Source organism: Pristis pectinata, chromosome 7 (genome assembly GCF_009764475.1).
Source record: "Pristis pectinata isolate sPriPec2 chromosome 7, sPriPec2.1.pri, whole genome shotgun sequence".
Classification (NCBI taxonomy): Eukaryota; Metazoa; Chordata; class Chondrichthyes; order Rhinopristiformes; family Pristidae; genus Pristis; species Pristis pectinata.
The window spans coordinates 71,462,379-71,482,958 of NC_067411.1; the positions used below are offsets into that span (position 1 = coordinate 71,462,379).

General features: G+C 37.9%; 1 protein-coding gene across 3 annotated transcripts in view; it reads left to right on the forward strand.

Annotated features, from left to right (window-relative positions):
* LOC127572607 (dual specificity protein phosphatase CDC14C-like) overlaps positions 1-20,580 on the forward strand; it is an 83,985-nt gene that overhangs the window by 31,747 nt on the left and 31,658 nt on the right. For all 3 annotated transcript variants that reach the window (XR_007956645.1, XM_052020050.1, XM_052020051.1), the window contains 8 exons: positions 5,515-5,591; positions 7,740-7,806; positions 8,301-8,363; positions 8,466-8,553; positions 12,898-13,128; positions 14,053-14,191; positions 16,547-16,712; positions 20,177-20,295. Coding sequence is in view for 2 of the 3 variants with exons in the window: in XM_052020050.1 (XP_051876010.1) it covers positions 5,515-5,591; positions 7,740-7,806; positions 8,301-8,363; positions 8,466-8,553; positions 12,898-13,128; positions 14,053-14,191; positions 16,547-16,712; positions 20,177-20,295 (950 nt within the window). In the remaining variant the exon portion in view is untranslated. The remainder of the gene's footprint in view (positions 1-5,514; positions 5,592-7,739; positions 7,807-8,300; positions 8,364-8,465; positions 8,554-12,897; positions 13,129-14,052; positions 14,192-16,546; positions 16,713-20,176; positions 20,296-20,580) is intronic.

Genomic DNA, 20,580 nt, shown 5'->3' on the forward strand with positions numbered 1-20,580 from the left:
TAGAGTCCCTGTATTTTTTTTAAATCAAGAAGGCAGACTGTCTGGTTCTTGTCTAAATTTTCAGCATAAACCCTGAATCCCATTCTAATTTCTCTGCTGGCATTTATGTTGAGTTCATCCAATTCGGCATGGGCAACAAAGTTATTCCAGGACCCTTTTTGTTCTCTATTGTCTCGCACCATCCTATTATAATTAATTATAATGTGCATGTATATTCATGTATGATTTTGAAGGTGGTGGGTGGGTTGAGGGGGGGAATATCATTGGAATCCTCTGTACTGTAGTTGAAAATTTACATTTGATGTAGATTTTGTAAAGCATTTGAAGAAAACGTGTGAATTTACAACCAGTATTGTTCTTGGGGATTTTCAACATATTCATTTGTTGCCTTGGACAGCAAGAACATAATGGAATTAATGATGTACCCAAAAGTTCAGAATATCCATTGTTAAAAGTAACTTATTTAAAGAAATTCATTGCAAACTTCATTTTCATCAATGAAAACATTGGAAAGGTGTTGCATTGCTGCTGTGCCATCTTTATTGGACACTAAATGTGAATGATTCTTATGATGAGGATAGGATCAAGCTTGGTTATGGTGACCTTGTGTTGATTGTGGAGTCAGTCTCATTGTTGCATATTAAGACCCAAACTTAAATATAGAATCCCAAGCACAAGTAATCCATCTATTGAAAAGCAGAACATTTTTAATTGAAATGGAGCAATGCAAAATGTTTTTAGAACTAGGTGGAAAAAGTGACCACAGCAATTTTCCAGATGCCAAATCTGCATTCTTATGAGAAGATTCAATAATGATACTACCTCTTTTATTGGTTTTGGCTGGTGTCCAGGACCAGCTAGGTTTAGAGTCTGGATAATTTAATTGAACTTGCTGACAGCTTGAAAAATCAGCAATAAATTTCCCTTTTTAAAAAAAATTATAAAATACTGTGATTGATGTTTTCATTATTGGAATATCAATTTGAAGAAATGATATTTAAAAATGAATGAAAAAGATTAAACTTAAATAGATGTAGGAAATGGAATGGACTGAATACTAGATGAAATAGGAAAGCAAGGTTGGCACTTAATTGGACAAGAATAATGATGAGAGGAATGTTAGAATGGTGAACTTTATTTTGATCATCGTAAAGTGAGGTACCATAAGCTTAATAGTTGAAAATTTGCAAAGATAATCGTATGATAAAGTTAAGCGTAATAGGTCACATGATGGCTGATGGCTGGTTGGAACGGCAGGCCAACATTCCATCCATGTCAGAACTGGAAAGTATGGATTGTGTTATTTGGCAACCTTTACAGTAACCATGGCATAAAGAGTGAGTGGAGAATAAAAGTATGTAACAATGCTTCAATTTTTAATGAAAAGTGTCAATTAAAAAATGTTTCTTGAAAAACTACTTTAGTCTTGAATATATTTAATAATCCAGCATCCACAGCTGTCTGGGGTATAGAATTCCAAAGTTTCAAAACACAGAAGAAATTTGTCTGTCTCGATCTAATCCCTTGTGACATTGTGTCCTCCTCCCAACTTATTTTTCCATAGTTTTTAAATTTATTTTTATTTTTAATTATTTGCATTAACATTTTGCACAATATTTATATTGAATGCTTTTTGGAAATTCAAGTATTCTACATTCATTGGCTCTCCTTTATCCATTCTATTTACATCCTCAGATAACTTGTTAAACATAAACTCCTTTTGATAAAGTTGCACAGAAAGGCACAACATGATCAAGCTTCATCAAAGTGCCCCATTATCACAGGTAAAAATAGATTCCTGCAGTGACACAGCAGCAGATGTTTGGCTAATTAACCTGTATTTTCTTTTCTACCCCCCTCTTGTTATATAGAGGTGTCAGATTTGCAGTTTTATAATCAGCTTGAGTCCTTCCAGGATCTGGGGAATTTAGGAAGATGATAGCCAATACATCCACTATCTTTGGAGGTTGTACTTTTGGAACCCCAGGATGCAGGCCCAGGGGATTTGATCATATTTTAAGTTCCTTATTCTCTTTTGCCTCTTGCTTATTTACAACTTTTAGTGTCAATATAGTGTCTCCTACTGTAAGGCGTACACAAAATATGTATTTATTATCTTTGCCATTTCTTTATTCCTCATTAATCACCATGTCTCAGCCTCTGAGAAACCAGCATTTATTTTTGTTACTGTTTTTCTCTATGTAGAAGCTTTCTCTATCTGTTTTTTACATCCCTTGCTAGTTTATGCTTGTATCCTAGTTTAACGACTTTATGGGTCGGTCTTTGCTGATAAGATTCTCTAGCCCTCAGACAAATATTTTCATATCGTAATTTTATAAGATGTTCTCATCTTTCTCAATCTTTAACTACTTTAGTCGCTGACAGATCGCTTTCCTCATCTATATTACAAAATGAACTGGGCATTCTTTGAGGATTATGAAATATTTCTTTTGTGTTTGCAGCTGCTCAAAATATAGTCATACCTTATAATCTGATCTTGCAAACTTTTCTAACCAACTTGCCCTTTATTCCCACTAAACTTAAATTAAAGCAGAGAAAGGTAAAGACCTCAATTTTGAGTTTCATTCTCAAAAGGAGTGAATGTGAAATTCTATAATAAGATCACTCCTCCAGGGAGGAACTTTTACCTTGAGGTTACTAATTCATTCTGTTTCATTTGTACAACCAGATCTAAAATAGCCTATGAATCCCAGGCTGGATGCACAGTGTATTGTTCTGGGAAAATAGTTAAAATACATTCTTGAACTCATCCTTTAGATGATATTTGCCAGTCTGATTTGGCCAGTCTTTATGAAGATTAAAATCCCCCATTATTATTGCATTGCCTGCATTAGTTTTCAATTTTTGGTCTGTTCTACAGTCTAGGCTACTGTCAATAGATTGCTTCCAAAGGTGTTTTCTCCCTATTTTTATTCCTTACCTCTACCCTAACTGGTTCTACTTTCTAACCTTGTGAGCCAAGATCATTTCTTCCTGTTGTCTGACTACTATCCCTTTAATATCAGAGTTACTGCCTTTCTTTTTCATTCTGCCTATTCTCAACAATCTCAAAATTTGCATTATGTAACTGTGGAGTTAAATTTTCCTGGTACAAAAATTAAACTATTGGTCTATCCTTTAATAATAATTTGGTTAGTGCAGGCTCAGTAGTCCAAAGCTCCTTGTTTCCCTATGACTCTATAACTCTAGATTGAACAAGTTATTTTACACAAAAAGTTTCCATGTTGTATCGATAATTGCAGTTCCACTAAGTTAAACATAGGAATCTGTTTTATGATTAGCATTTTGCATCAGTTAGCCGAGAAGCTTTTCTTTGCAGAACTTTTTTTTTCCCTGCACTTACCTGATTAAAATTCTCTGAAATATCTGAATCAATTGATACTGGCATATCTTTTAATTACTTTAGCTGAAGTGACTGAACCCGTCATTGCTTTAAGGTTAGCTCTGGCTTAGTAATTCATCAGTGCTTTAAATTGACATACTTTTCTGCTTTATAGGCAAAAGCTAAACACTATTTCTCTACTGTATTGACAAGTCAATAACAGTATAACAGCAGCCTTCAGAATAGTCTGATTTAATGCTGATTTTTAGAATATTGAAGTGTATAAAAGATGCACCTTTGGAACTGTTAAAGAAGTAATGCCTGAAAATGGAAGAAGAATTGAGATACAAATAGGTAATCTTGGTGACATGAAGAATTTTACTTGATTAACCCAAAATTAACAGCTGGGAAAGGGGATACAGGTGGATAAGGTGCAGGAGCACCAAGATATTCCTAAAAGCTGAAACATTCACAGATATTATTCTGTATATAATGTTGGGCATACTTTCAATGAGTTGCATTTTCTGTCTATACTGACACATTTATGACAAAATAGCTTCATGAATATTGTGGAATGGATATTGTAGGAGAAAACAAATAGTTGGTACAATTCTTTTGTTTATGTGCGTTTTCCCCTACTAAAACTGATTGCTCCCAGGCCTCACTCTTCTAACGTGGGAGGTACTCAGCAACCTAAAGAAGGACAGTACTACAGTAGTATTTGGAATAAAACAACATAAATAATGTGCTACGAGCTGAATGATATATATTAAAAAAAATTGGAATCCAGAGACTCCAAAGTGGAATTTCACTTGGTGCAAATTATTTTTAGTTGAAGTTGTAATGTCACTGGAGGACTCTCAATCGGGACTGCTGGAACATGATTTGACCTTGCAGACTAACTGCCCTCTGGTGGGTCATTACTGCCAGCTGTAATTCGACTCCAATGATTTTTAGATGAGTTATGTTGCAGGTATAAAATGTTTAATTCAAGGAGCTAAGATATGGCAGAGGTTACAGCTGTTTGCATGCCATTGCCAATTGTGTGAAGTTAAATTTCTGGATGACTCTGTCTGTAGAGACAGCAGTACGTTTGGTGTTGATAATTCATGGCTTGTGTTAGAATTACTAAAACAAACAAAGAATTCAATTAGATCTATGTGGGACAAGAGACAGCATTTTCAGTGACTCCCTTTTACTCAACACTAGACTATTATTTGCATTTATAGGATTTGTATAAACAAAGTGTTTTGTTATATTCTTGCCGTCAGAGAGGATGTGTTCTTCACATTAAGGGACTGATTTTGTTTAAAGGCTTGTGTTCTGATCATTGTCGTATTTGCTCTGTTTTGTGTTCTGTTTGAGAGAATCAAGTGCTCATGGGAATAACTGACATATGTGATTAAATACCAATTCCTGGTTGGAGCTATGAGGAATGATTTAACTTTTAACTAACAAAGTTTGGTATTTCAACTCTTATCTACCCCTTCAGGAATTTGAAAGACTTTGATTGTGCATCAGAAGAATAAAAACACGCTTATGTGCTCACTTATTTTTAGCCTCCATCCAAACCTTTCTAAACATTTTTCTCAGCAATCTATCTACCTTTTATGATGGGTCCTGTGATAGAATGGTGAGCATATCCAGCAGAGTAAGTCGCCCTACAGAAGAAAATTGAGTCACACTGCAAGAATGTTAAACCTCAATATCACAGACTTAATTCCAAGAAGATAGATTTAGTTCTGCTTTTTATTAACTTCATAATTGATCCATGGTGAATAACACTGGACTGATCATATAGTATGAAGCTTGAACGTAATTGCAGAGCCCTTTTTTATTCATTACAATCCATATGGAGTGGGTTGGGAGAAGAGTATTTCTGTAGTCTTCTAAACGTACTGATCTTAAGCCAGTTTATAAATGTACATAGCTGTTGTATAATCTGAAAGATATGGATGCAGTTTTCTTATGGACTTGATTTACATTCTGTAAAGAATGCTAATTTTAGTTTACTTCAGCATGCATAACAGAGGTATGATCCTTCAAAGGACAGAAATATATGCTGTGCAAATTCAAGACTTTTCTGCATGAGTGCCTCATAATTGAAAAGTCACTAAAATTGCTGCAAACGTATTCTGAAAATTTCATATGCTTAATCTTCTTTCCTTCAGGTAATCTACTTGAAAAAGTCTCCAGAGGAAACCTACAGATTGTTGGTAGGGGGGAATAATGTATACCAACCCTTCAGGTAACTCTCTTTAATTCCCTTTTTGTGACATTGATAGTTTGCAGCCCTGATCAGGAATCCTCTCAAAGTACAAACTGAATGTGTATGAATTGCTAAACTCCAACATATCTGTAGTGATTATTACTTTGGCTCACTGCCACCAGGGAAAGAGAGGCACAAGACATTTGCAGATGCTGGAATCTGGAGCAATACATAAAGTGCTGGAGGAACTCAGCAGGTCAGGCAGCATCTATGGAGGGAAATGAACAGTCAACGTTTCGGGCCGAGACCCTTCATCAGGACCGGAAAGGAAGAGGGCAGAAGCCAGAATAAGAAGGTGGGAGGAGTACACGCAGGCACGGGATAGGCGAGTCCAGGTGAGAGGGAGAAGGTAGTGGGAGGGGGAGAAGATGTAATAAACTGAGAGGTGATAGGTAGAAGAGGCAAAGGGCTGAAGAAGGAGGAATCTGGGAGGAGAGGGCAGTGGACCATGGAATAAAGGATGGGGGAAGGGAGGAGAGGAGATGGGCAGGTCATCAAGGTGGGGGAAGGGAGCCACAGGAATAAGGGAAGACAAAGGAGTGGGGGCGGGTGGGGAAGTAAAAGAAGGGGTGGGGTTACTGTAGTTAGAGAAATTGATGTTAAGCCCATCAGGCTGCAGACTCCCAAGGTGGAATATGAGGTGTTGTTCCTCCAACCTGTGCCTGGCCTCAACGTGGCAGTAGAGGAAGCCATGGATAGACATGTCGGTATGGGAATGGGATGTGGAATTGAAGTGGGTGGCCACCGGCAGGTCCTGGCTGTTGTGGAGGATGAAGAGAGAGGCGAATTGTTGGTGCAGTTTTGGTGGGATTTACCTGTTTAAAAAAATAAGAACAATACTGAGACCATCTTACTAATGACTTTTGGACAAATACTATTTAGTTTTTCTTTCACAGCTGAACAAGTGTATAATTGCTAGTTTTATCTTTCAAACCATATCCAAAGAGAGTCATTTTTTTTCTTTATTTTAGATTTAAAGATTTGTGAAATAATTCCAGACATTAAGTATTGTTTCCCTTTTAATGAGTGCTGTTGGCCATGCAGAAGGAGAAACAGAAGCCTGATTAATGAAAGAGTTTCAGAATTTGCTTTTCCATTTGGGAAACAATTAGAGTAAAGGAGAGAAATGGCTTCACAGAGAAGTGTTGATGTTTTGCAAATAATCAACCATTGAGCCATATTACAACAAAACGTAGCAGTGATCAGAGTTATTCAGGGTCAAGTTTGCCATGGCCTTCAATGTTTGTGTCCTGTAGAAAAACGGATGTTACCACAAATAAGCGAAGGACCTCTGCAGAAATTCACTCCATTGTCTGGAAGTCGTTCTTTGCTGGATCAGTTATTTCTCACTGTGTGGAGGTTCTCTGTAGTCCTAAGACACCTATTCCTTTTCGATCAAGCCAGTCCCAACTTGCGGAAAAAAAATTATACAATCATGCTGTCGCAGCTTAAGACCTTCACAACTCGAACCCATGAGGAATTGCGATGGGAAGGTCAGCACACAGCACCCAAAAGTTACATTGATTTAACATTGGGTATAACTTTGGTCCAGATTGAAAACTTCTAGCTGAAAGATAGAGATAGAGTATTCTGTGTGAAGATATCCTATTGATGAGTGTTTTTTTTTAATTTCCATATTTCTCCTTTGTCTCTCTGAAATTAGTCATACATGTGGATTGGTGGATTTTGGGTTTGCATTGGGTTTTAAGTGGAAAAACTCAAGTAACCTTCCTTAAGTATTGAAATCTTAGCCAGTACTCATGGCTTCTGTTGAAATACAAAATGCAAGTTTATAAGGCTTCAATGGTCACAAATAACATGTAGAACTGACAGCTACGGTACTTCTGCAATTTTTTTTCAGATCATACTATAGGATCAACCTTCACAGCAGATGTGCCAGGATTAGTAAATTAATTAATTGCTTTAGTTCTTGATGAACAAGCTATTTTAATGCCAGTATTGGAGGGAAGATTGGGTTTTAGAAAACTTCTAGAGCCACACTTAATGATATTTACTATAAGTATTATCAGCTGGCTATGAATATTGTAAGTTGATGTACTAAGTTTGTTTATACTAGAAATATAACTTGGTTTACTTATGATTAGCATAAAATATTTCTCATTGCAGAGATGCTTCATTTGGCACATGCACATATAAGCTAACAGTTCTGGACTGTTTACATGCAGTTAGTAAGGTAAGATGCTAAATCAATAATCAATTAACATTTCCTGTCACTTTGCTTTTCAGTGATTGTCATGCGTGGTTTAATAATGAACCTTGTTAATATTAGTTTGAAGAAACTTTTGTCAACCTAGCCTATGCACATCAGTAAAAACTCAAAATATAGTTGATAGACCACTTGGCTCATCTCTGTACAGAAATTTGTAACTTCCTTATCTCCTCCTCATGTCAGCATGTAGCACCATTTTGAGTGTTCCAAAGGTTCACTTCAGTTATCCTCCCAAGATGTTTACTTCAGAAATTAGCCACTCTCTGCAGGAAGTGCATCTGAAATCTGTACTGAAATGGAAATGTGTCAGTTTGTATCTGTGCAAACTGACAAATTTCAAATTCAATACAGATTTCAGGAAGCAGTTAAATTACTTGTTATAGTGCTCTGATTAACCTGTTCTACTGTTGTCATTATCTTCTTAGTTAATGCACACTTTTAAAATCTTTCTTTTTAAGGCTGTGCAGTATGATTTCTTCAACTTCAATACATTTGATGTGGACGAATATGAACATTATGAGGTTAGTGTTTTTAGTTGGATTAGGAGTTTACTTTTTCTGATGGATTTATCTCAAGACTGACAGACTTGCATGAATAAATAAGCATATTTAACTTTCTTGCAGAGGGCGGAAAATGGAGATTTTAACTGGATTATCCCCAGCAAGTTCTTGGCCTTCAGTGGACCACATCCAAAGAGCAAAGTAGAAAATGGTAGGTGTTGAATTACGTCACTGCTCAGCTCTATGAATGTGGTGCTTAATTATTAAATGTGCTCTTGAGATTTGCATTTAATATTTGATGATTTTTAATTTCAAGATGCCATAGTAGTGGTTTATTTCGTGCAAGTGCTAGCATAGGGGTTAGTTGAGGTGAGCTACATGTATGTTGTTAAGGATATGCTGGATAAGGAACAGAATAAATTGTTGATGGGTTTAGATAAGGTAGTGGTTCATGCAACATTAACCCATTGTCTTAGATCTGTTGGACTGATAAGCTTGTTTCAATATTGTAAATACTTTGGAACTTTTGATTTAATTATTTAAAGCTCTCCTGAGTGGCCGTGAATCCATCACTTTTGGTAAATATTCAGCTCATCCAAAACTCCACCACTTGCATTAAATTAAGGTACCATATCCCGTTCACCAATCACCTTATCTTCTTTGACCTACAATATCACTGACTTCCAGTCCCTCAAATTTGAAACTCTTACCTATTATGTTTAAATCTACTCCTTAGTTCTGTAAGCTAATGTGCAATCCTTGCAATTTGTTTCCCATCCTGAACCCTACTGCTTTTGATTCCATTTCTTGTATTTCCTCTCCCCCTTCAGCCTTATTCTGGAACACAGTTCTTGAACCTTTGTTGCTGCAACTTCATCTTTTAGACCCTCTTTAAAAGACATTTCTATTAATTTTGGTTCAACATCAACTTAGTCAAGAAATGTGCCAAACTTGTGTCCTTTTTACTAGTAATTATGATTATATTTTTTAAGTTGGTTGAATAGCTTTGATCATCTAATCAAGGGATGGGTGGGGAATCTCTCTCCTTTCACCTCCAAGAACCCAATAGATAATTGGAGCTTCCAGATTATGCTGGAAGCATAATACTGTACTGAACTTTGAATGTAGTCTCTTCCCATCCTTTGCATCTAATTCTCCTCCAGCTGTACTCTGTTGCTCTGTTCTTGCAGCAGAACAGCAAATCTGTCACTCGAAAGCTCCCCTTGCAAGTCTCTACAGTTTCACTGAGTTAAATACTAAAGGCGCAATATGTACTCTTGTCCAAAAATATTTTTCCACTCCCACTAAGATCACAGATGCAAACTTTAAAATGTAATCAATGACTGTTCAACTAAGCAGTAAGCAGTGTATCTTTTAAATCATCTGACCTTGCATTGGACGTACACATTATCACATTGTGGACTCCAGCTGCTGTAAATTTTTCCACCTCCCCAACTTCCCCTTTTCAACTGCTAAAATAAAGGAGCTGAATGCACTTGCAAGCATCTAAGCAGTTAGCCTTCAAGTTGTTGAGAATGGTAACTGATTGTTTCCTCCTCCCTGATTGCCCACACAGGCAGTCCTACATGAGTGGTAATCAGCCTCCACTATAGTGCCACCCATTAATGTGAGAAATATTAAGCTACCAATGGAAGGGTTGCTTTAGAGAAAATCTTGAAGGGTAGCCAGTGTTCATGGAACTTCGAATGTTATCCCAGCAGGTGATGTCCTAGAGCTCTGAATTTTATTTTAAAGGGGTTGTATCTTCAAGTGTTGAACATCATGTATTTCACTTTTACATCATCCCTAATTCTGTGGGGAAAACCTCGTCCACATTTCCAGGCTTGACTCTACTAATGCCCTTCTGTCTGGCTTGCATCCTCTACCTTCTCTAAATTCAAACTCTGCTACCTTTTCAAGTGCCAAAAATGTTAAGTCTAGCTCAACTATCGCCTCCATTTTTAATGCCCTAATTTACTTCTGGAAGCAACCACCACTGTCACCCCCCCCCCCCACACCCCCTGCCACCAATGCTAAGAACTTGCAGTTCTCCTCCCTGCATTTAAATTATTTCATTGCCTCTTTGTTCCTTAGTTTTGTAGTCTCTGTCAGCCCTGCAGTCACATCTGAACTCTCTGTTCCTTAAATTTAGCTTCTTGAACATTCCACATCTCCTAACAACTCTTAATCCTGCTCTCAACTGCCTAGCCCATTTGCTCTGAATTCCCTCTCCTCTAAGACTTAAAATTCTCCTATATTCTCCTCCTCTACATCATTTTTTTTTCTTTTTGCTATACCTGTATTGTCAACAAATAATTTTAAAGTTGCTGTTGTTGAATTCAGTGGCCCGTATCTTACAATGATTAGTAATCACCCTGAGACTATTGGTAACATCCCACTCCCAGGTGCAGCAGTACTTTTCAGTGTTCACTGGTTTAATCCTGAGGCCTCACTGAGACAGGTCTCCCACACACCAAACACGGTTCCAAACTGCTGCTTCCGAAGCAAGCCAAAAACACCAATCACTGTCATAACTTCTTTCTGGGTTTGAGTGAGATCCAGAAGTGAAAGGTTTGATTTGTAATTTGATTGGAAAACTTTGTGGAAGGCATTTTAATGAAGGGTTAAGATTGTTACTTGTAGAAAGTGGTTGATCTGTGTTCTAAATTTGCAGAGTTTTTGTAAGCAAGGTTTGCATAACTTGCAGAAGTAGAAACATTAAAAAAAAGGAGCAGAAGTACTCCCTTCCAGCCTGCTGTTCTACTCAGTACAGTCACGACTAATCCTCTATCCTAATACCATAATCCTGCTTTCACCCTGTGTCCCTTGATGCCTTGTATCTAGAAATCTGTCCATCTACTTCTTAAATACATTCAGTGACTTCACCTTGACCACATTTCCATGGTAGAGAATTCCACAGCTTTACCATTTCTGTTTGCAGAAACTTCTCATCTCAGTCCTTTATTTCTTAAGCCTTATCTTGAGACTCCCTGGACAGGGGAAACATCCTCCTTGCATCCAACTTGTTAATCCCTGGCAGAACTTCACAGTTTTCACTTGATTTCTTCTAAACTTGAGTGACTACAGGTCTCATTGACCCTGTCTCTCCCTTGGACGGTCCTGTCTTCCCAAGAATCAGTCTGGTGAACCATCATTGCATTCCCCCTGTGGCAAGTCTATCTGTCCTAACAGTACTTCAGGTGTGGTCACACTGGTACAGTGCTCCAGCTGTGGGGATCATTGATGGGTTGCATCACTTGCCGAACAGTTCCAGTGGTTCAGATGCAATTTGCCAGTAGCAGAGCCCATCGACCAACATAAGGGCCAAAAAGATTCTGCACAGACGCTGCCCTTTGTGGAGAGCACAACATTCCAGCAGAAACTCCTGCTAGATTATCAGCAGGCTGATCAGAAGATAAGCACATAGGAACCTAACCTCAATAAGAAAACCCTGTAAGTGCTGGCGACTAAGGATTAACCATGAGAAAACAAACCTCAGTGTCGCTCTGAACTTCATCGTCATTCTTTGTCTCAACCATTCACTGCCCATCAAAGTCTTGTTTACAAATGTATCATTTTTGATTCTGCATGTTCCAAGAACAAGACAGTGTACTTGAATATCAGTTGGTATCTTCAAATTAGCACTTAGTATTCAGTGTGTTTAACTAGCAAATATAATTTACACACATTGACATGACTACTGAATAGACATAATATTGGGAGGCTCCAATAACTGGGTTGTTTTGAAGACCAACTCCCTGAAAATTGTAAATAATGTTTTTATTTCCTGCATGACCAGTCACGGTTATGTTGAGATTTGTTAAAAACTTTTAACGGTGGTATGCAATGTAGGTCAGGGTTGGTTTTCTGTGAGGATTACACTAGTTTATTGTTGTCACATGTACCGAGGTACAGTGAAAAACTTTGTTTTGCATGCCATCCAAACAGATCATTTCCTCACATCAATACATTGAAACAGAACAAGGGAAAACAGTAACAAAATACAGAATATAGTGTTATAGTTACAGAGAAAGTACAATGCAGACAGTAAGGTGCAAGGCCATGATAAGGTAGATTATGAGGTCAAGAGTCCACCTTATCGTACAAGAGGTCCATTCAGTGGTCTTATAACAGTGAGGTAGAAGCTGTCCTTGAGCCTGGTGGTATGTTCTTTCAGGCTTTTGTATCTTCTGCCCAATGGAAGGGGGGAGAAGAGAGAATGTTCGGGATGGGAGGGGTCTTTGATTATGTTGGTTGCGTTACCAAGGCAGTGAGAAATGTAGACAGGGAAGTGTAGATTAATAAATACTACACCAACTGAGTTAATATTCTTCGACTTGAAATTGATGTTTTGTAAATTAAAAGAAACCAGTTATTATTTGTTGTATAGATTAAGTCATTGTAAGATTAAGGACCATATTCCACATACGAGTCCGTTATCAGGACTCAGAAGCTTTGTATTGTCAGCAATTTTTAGGTGTGTTGTGTCTGAAACCATTTTTAAAAAGTTGGCAAAGCTAAATCAGTATATCATTTCTTTCCCTTATTGAATTAGGCTACCCATTGCATGCTCCAGAGGCCTATTTCCAATACTTTCGAAAACACAACATCACCACAATTATTCGCTTGAACAAGAAAATGTACGATGCCAAGCGATTCACAGATGCTCGTTTTGAGCACCACGATCTCTTCTTTGTGGATGGGAGTACCCCTAGTGATACTATAGTCAAAAGGTTCTTAAATATCTGTGAGAATGCGGAGGGTGTCGTTGCTGTGCACTGCAAAGGTATAGTTCCTCATTAACGTTTACAGTATTGATAATGGTGCTGGTATTATTATAGCATATGTACTGAAAAGGATATTTGTAACTGAAAACTTATAAGCACAAATATAGGTTGCTCAACATCTGAAACTAAATCTGGATGACTGGAGGGTCATAGTTGGGTGTCTTCATCTTTCAGAACTCTAAATGGGTGAATTGTATTTTCTATTCCTTGACCTCTGGATAATGTAGAAACTCTATTCTAGTTTGGAAATGCAACTTCTGAAATTTTAAATCGTTAGTAACAGTTGGTTGTTGCCTTCAACTCTTTACTCTCCAGAGCCTTTCCACTATCCATCAGGCATGTCAGGAGTGTGATGGAATGCTCCATACTTACCTGCTTAAATGCAGTTCCAAGAACACTTGAGAAGCTCGATGTAATCTAGAGCAAAACAGACAACCTGACTTGGAACATCATTCCCACCCTTCAGTACTGGTGCACTGCAGCCCAGTATGCACCATCTAAAGTGTGTGCTCTAACAACTTGCTAAGGCTTCTTTGATAGATTCTCCCAAACAATGGGCCTCTATTTTAGAAAGACACATGCAGCAATTGCCTAGGAACACCACCACCTCCAGCTTCCCTCCAAGTCAAGCACCATCCTCTCTTGGAAATATATCCCTGATTATTCTTGTCTGGGTGAAAATCCTGTATTTCCCAACTCTGCAGCACAGTGAAAACATGATGGAGTGTGGCTGCTTCCAGCAATGGGTTTTCTGTTCTGTACTCTGGGTTTTTAGAAATGTGGGAAATAGTCACTTTTTTTTTAATGAACAATGAATTAAGTTTGTTTTCCAGTTAAAGCCTTGTAGCAAATTCTGTATATTTAACACATTTTAAAGTTTTCAGACATGAAAAATGACTGTATACTCCTTTGAAATATTATAGCTGGCTTAGGCCGAACTGGTACTCTTATAGCATGTTATATCATGAAGCACTACAGACTAACAGCAGCAGAAGCCATTGCCTGGATCAGAATATGTAGACCAGGATCAGTTATAGGACCTCAGCAGCACTTTTTAGAAGAGTGAGTAAATGCCAAACTTAATAGCAAATGATGTTTAACATAATAAGTGTTTTTTGCCCATACTTGATATGTGCTTGGAAATTATTGGAAATGTTCAACAGGTCAGGCAGCATCCATGGGCAATATTGCTACCTGAGCTGTTGATTATTCCCAGTGCTTTTTTAATTTTATGTTTTATTTCAGATTTCTGCATTATTTTGCTCTTGGTTTCCTGATAGCTGCTTGTATATCTGCAATTGTTACGTTAAAATTTACGTTTTTTTTATATATTGCCAGCATGTTGGGGATAAGGAGTTTGTGCATTCAGAAAATGAATACCGGCTTGAGACTGCAGATCTCTAGAAGAGTTTCCAAGCCATGTCATTTGTTGGTGGGAAAAGTAAATGTGCTTTTAAAGGGAGAAGAGAAAATTAGAAAGCAGATAAAAGTCCCTAATCTGTTCTTGCAGATTACTTCTGAAAGGGTCAGAGGCCTGATACCACATCAGAACGGTAGCGTAGCGGTTAGCGCAATGCTATTACAGTGCCAGCGATCGGGGTTCGATTCCCGTTGCTGTCTGTAAGGAGTTTGTACGTTCTCCCCGTGTCTGCGTGGGTTTCCTCCGGGTGCTCTGGTTTTCTCCCACATTCCAAAGACGTACAGGTAGGTTAATTTGGGTTTAAAATGGGCGGCGCGGACTCGTTGGGCCGGAAGGGCCTGTTACCACATTGTAAATAAAACTTAAAAAAAAGAGAGGAGATCCAAAGAGTCGCCTCCTTTATTGAATTGGACTAAGTAATAGATTTGGAAGATTCCTGTGTGATGTATGGTCCTCGGACAGTCAAGGACACCCACATTTGTCTTCAGTGATTTTTGTTCCAGATATATGATGCCCACCCACCCCGCCCCCTTCCCCATCCCCCATTCCCACAGAAATGAAGAACAAATATATGAACGGGCCGAACAGGGCCAGGATCTGCATCAGTCCCTCCTTGACTTACTGGTCTGTCAACATTCACTTTCCAGATTCTTGTGTAACATAGTAAAGCATTCACCACCTGCTGCTCAAGTCACCAACTTCAAGTGAAAATATGCTAACACTGAAAAAGACAGACGTAATCTATTATGAAAATAACTTTCCCCTTTGTTGAAGCATTTTAATATAGCAATGTAAAGTTTAATTGTTACACTGCATGGAAATAGGCCCTTCAATCCATCAAGTGCCCAGTTACACTAATCCAATTTTACTCTCCCCACTTTCCCCCCCGTTTCAACCACTATCACTGCATTCACCTAGGGTAATATACAGTGGCAAATTAACCTACCAATCCACACATCTTTGGGCGTGGAAGGAAACTGGAGAAAACTCGTGCTGTCACATGGAGAACCTGCAAGCTCCACATAAGCGGCACTGGAGGTCAGGATTGAATCCCGATCACTGGAGCTGCTGGTAGCTCTACTAGTTGTGTTGCTATGCTAGTCTGAAGCTCAATGTCTTTATCTACTCTCGTGAATGATGAGCAAAGAATCAAATGGAAAACATTAGTGAATAAAATGGAGTTGCCCGAACTAAACTCAGCAACTTAATAAAGTTTAAAATAAAACTGAAAATATTCAGCAGGTTCTGGTTTTATTTTCAGCATCTATAGCATTCTGCTTCTGGATTATTGTTTAAAGTTAATTCTGTATATCATTTGATGTATTACCCAAAATCCACAGGAAAAAAAAATATATATATGGTCTCCTGTTTCTAAACAATAGGTAAATGTCACCAATGATATATTAAATCGTTAAATAATGTGGGGGAAAAAGTGATGAAAGCTGCTATATTCCCAATCCATCTTGGCAAGACAGGAAACAAAAGAAACGTGACATGTGTTTTTATATTTTTGACAAGGAAAATAAACAACAAGTGTACGGGAGCCCACAGAAAAACTGGAAAAAGATAGAAGAGGTGGCATGCATGCAAAATATGATCTGTGCAAGTTGTTCATTGTGAAGTTAGATTTTTGTAGTTTGAAGTACTGCTATTTAGTATTATTACTACAAATTTTAATGTCTCTATTATATAAAGTCCTTTTTGGTAAGAGAAAACTGCTGGTGTCAGGCTGCTTGCTCTGCCAACTGTTTGAAAGCTAATAGGCATACATAGCAAATTGAATATATTAAATTCTACTAATCAATGTTGGCGTGTAAAACAACCGCAAATGAATGGAGTTTAATGGGGAGCAGAGGAAATAGGACTTATCACCTTGTCAGGAGAAAGATAAATGTTCTGGATAGTTTCTAAAATAAGGCTTGTAGAATGAATGAAATACCTTTTACAGTCCCATGTACTTGATATTGTTGCATTAAATTGTTTGTTATGCTTGGCAGGAAACAAGCTAACCTATGGGCCCAGGGTGACCTATTCCGTGCAAAATTAAAAGAACAGATGAATGGAAAAGAGAAGGTTGGCGTTACAAGGATCCTTTCTGGAGTTGATGATATTTCCATTAACGATGATCAGAATAGGATGTGTGAGGAACTAGAAAGTCACATGGTATGTGAAATACTGGAACAAGTATTCTTTTCTTGTGTTCACTTGAACATTACATACTTAAGACTTTCTTTGTGAATAAAGCAAATTTTGAAATGAGCAAAGTCATGTTATTTCCTTTACTGAGCAATAGCATGTCATCAGTTATCATTCATTTACAACCCTAAAGTGAGTTGTTTTGGGGTTTTAATATAGATTTTAATTTAATTTGTGTGCAGTGCCTGGAGAGACTTAAATATGGCCTTTCTACATAGACCCCTTGTAGTTGTTGCACCCATCTTCATTATATCTCTCAGTGCATAGTTCTTGACCTTTCGAACATGCCAGTTTGCATCTCTGGAACACTGAGTTTCCAGCATACAGCGGGCTTCTTTCACAGTGCTGATGTTTTCCCAGCAACAATTAATATCTGCCTCAGTGTGTGTCCCTGGTAACAACCCATGCAGCAATGAGTCCTCTCTCATGTAGCTGTTCGGGACAAATATTGATACATACCTCTGCATCTCATCTCAGACCTTCCTACAAAATGCATTCTCTAAGGGGAGGGGATGTTGTAGCTGTCCTGAGGGTAGCATGTGGTGTGTCCAATATTCCAATCATACGTGAAAGATCTGATGGACCTTCCTCACTACTAACCAATCAAGGTCTTGTTGTTTTGAAAGTTTGGTGATGAGGCATTCAGCCCAGTAATGAGCATTCTTCCAAAAGTATACTTTATTCTTAATGTATACAGCAATACAATCAGGATATGTAATTATGTTCATTCACTGTATAAAGCAATTCAATACATTCCTTTACAATTTGTCAACATCAGTTATCTTTCGCCCTCAAACACTACATCAGTGAAATGTTTGAGAGGCTGTTACACAGGGCCCAGCCAGCATGTCCTGTAGCAGCTTCAATCTTTGGATAATATTAATCTGTTATTTAAATTTGTTCAGCATTCTAGAAGTGTTTATTAAAGCTTAACACTTTACAATCACACTGTCCTAAAGCTGCATTTAAAATCAAGTTCACAATATTAAGATTTCTTTATTAGTCATATGTACACCAATACGCACAGTGAAATGATCTTTTGCGTAGAGTGTTCTGGGGGCAGCCCGCAAGTGTTGCCGTGCTTCCAGTGCCAACATAGCATGCCCACAACTTCTTAACAACTTCACAATATTACTTAACAACTTTTCCTAAACAATGGTGAAATCACCCATCTAAGTGCTCCTGAAAGCAAGGTGGTTTGGCAGTGATTCAGATCCTTTTGTTTTAGTGTTCTAACCTTGGATATGATGTGGAATTCTCTCCTTTGTCCTCCTATCTATCTTCCTCTCTCTCCTCCTTTAAGAATCTCTGTAACATGTACCTCTCTGACTAAATTTTAGACATCACCCCGATATTTCCTTGTGACAACTGTTTTTTGGTAATGCTTCTGAGAGTCACGTTGGGATGTTTTGCTACCTTAAAGGCTCTTGTGTTGGTGTGGTAAGTGGGAGAAGAAGAGAGTAGCTATTTTTCACATTCCTTTAAAATTTCTTTTGCACTTTGAAAACAATTTGATAATTAAGTGGTAACTAATTCAAAAGGAAGTCTTAATATAGTGTGGTATTGTTCACATTAATATTATAATTGACAAGACTCTGCTTAAAAGGATTTGGAAACAATTCGATGTTTGGATTCATCTGGTTCTTGCCTCAAAAATGCTCAGCACTATTGACCAAAAGTCGGAATCAACACTGTTCCTGTGGAGGAATTTAGTCCAATTGATTGAGACGTGCTCCAAGCAGAAAAAATAAGGTTTCTGCAAGGATAATGGGAAATTGGGACCACAATCTTGTGTCTAGTCCTGCTGATAGTTCCTGGGAGCTGCCAACAGAGGGTGCAGGGCATACATCCATCCAGTGCTGAGTTGAAATCAAGTCGATGGTTGAGTTTCATTTCCAAAACAGAAATGAGTTTCTGTACTGCATTTTGATCTAAAATAGTTCCCAGGTGTCTTGGAAGTCCAGTTACACAATTCATGCTGAGCCAAGAGGGTTTTATGAATGGACAGAGAGGGAAGTGAAGAGACACAAGAATTTAAGAATTAAATTCAAGTGCAAAGTGGAGATGGTTAATGGGATTACACCCACAAGTGGAGCAAAGGAAAATGGAGATGCATAATGTCCAAGCCAGAGAAACACAAGATTCTTGGGATAGGAGACATGGGACTGAGGGAGGTTAGAGGTGGGCACACAGGAACAGATGGAAGGGTTTAAATAGGTAGATGAGAATTTTTAATTTGGGAATAGAGCATTGTGTAGCTCTGGAGTGATGAATGAGTGAGATTTGATTCAGGGATTTTCAAATCTGTGGGTGACTGAGGCGGGGATGAGTGCTTCAGTATGGCTGGACTGAGATAGTGGGGTAGTAGTGGGCCCCACTATACTGTGTTGAAGAGGATTTAAAAAAATGTCAAAGTCAGGCTAAACCTTTCTTATCTTTATTATATTGCACTTGTAATCTCTTAAATTCGTTTTGGATCTTATTTTGAAATAAAGAATAAGGTGTAAAGGGACCATTGAAGAACTGGAAGCAGTTCAGAATGGGACCTTGGGACTAGCTGCTGGCAACAAATATCTGAATAAGGATTAATGGGAGAAATGAGCCTTTTTCTATTCTGGAAAAGGCATTTGACATGTCATTCTATAGTGTGTATATGCAGAGTGGAAAAGATTTCACTAAGAAACAAAATTGTCAGTGTAGTTTCTGACCTTTGTTCACCTGCCCCATGTACTAAAAGATTTAAAGGACCTGCATGGGCTAACTAATTTAGAAAAGAGAAAGGTATCCAAGTCTGTCCTTACATAGAACCGTACAGCACAGGAACAATCTAGTTTAGGTTGGTGTTTAATTAGTTTGGCATAAGGTTGTATGTATTGGAACATTTAATCAGTTTGTGACTGATCCACTTTCACACATTAATAACAAGCTTTCCCATTGCATTTTCTTTACATTTTGGTAATTTGGCAGTACTAAAGTCTGAAGTACAGACGACTGTTTGCATATCTGAAATGCTTTTTAACTTAGAAAATGTCCCTAGGTGCTTTATGAAGGAAAGGGAGAAAGGAGAATAATAAAAGAAAGAAGAGTTGGTGTGGGGATTTTTGTAGGTGCAGAGATGAGCTTCAGCTAGGAAGCCATAAAGGATAGAGCTGAAGTGGCAAGGGCACATGACTGTATTTTTCTGTACTCTACAGATGAAATGGTGTTGGTTGCAAAAAATTTAAATTGCTGCCATTAATCAGGACTCAATCTTGCACTTTAAGTTATTTGGTTTAAAAATGGTAAATTATTTTGAGGTAGTCATGTTTAATGTAAACAGGAAATTTTGAAGGCTGCTGCCCTGATAGTACTATGGTCTTTTTGTAACGGTAACCAATGTGACACTTTCTGTTAAACGTCCTGATGTTGTTTAATTTCTCCTTTCTCCGCAGTACAATGATAATGACAATGATGATCATTACCCTAATAAAAATGAAATGACTCAAGGCGATAAACTCAGGGTCTTGAAAAGTAGAAGACCAGCTAGAGCTGTAAACACTGGATCGTTAAAGTAAGTATCTTTTTAGGGATATTAGGTTTGTTAAAATTAGAGGTTTGCACCTGATGACTTGAGCAAGGAATACAGATTTTTACTTTTGGATGAACTCCCTTTTATCCAGATAAATGGATGCTGGTCCTGGAGAGTGGAACATGTCCCAATTTTAGATAATTGATGCCCATGTCGTATACTCCTGGAACAAAATAACGCAGAGCTGCAGAGAACATTTTCCTTTATTGTGGCCCACTCATATGCCCCAAGTCCAACATCAAGAGCTTCACAATTTCACAATGGCTA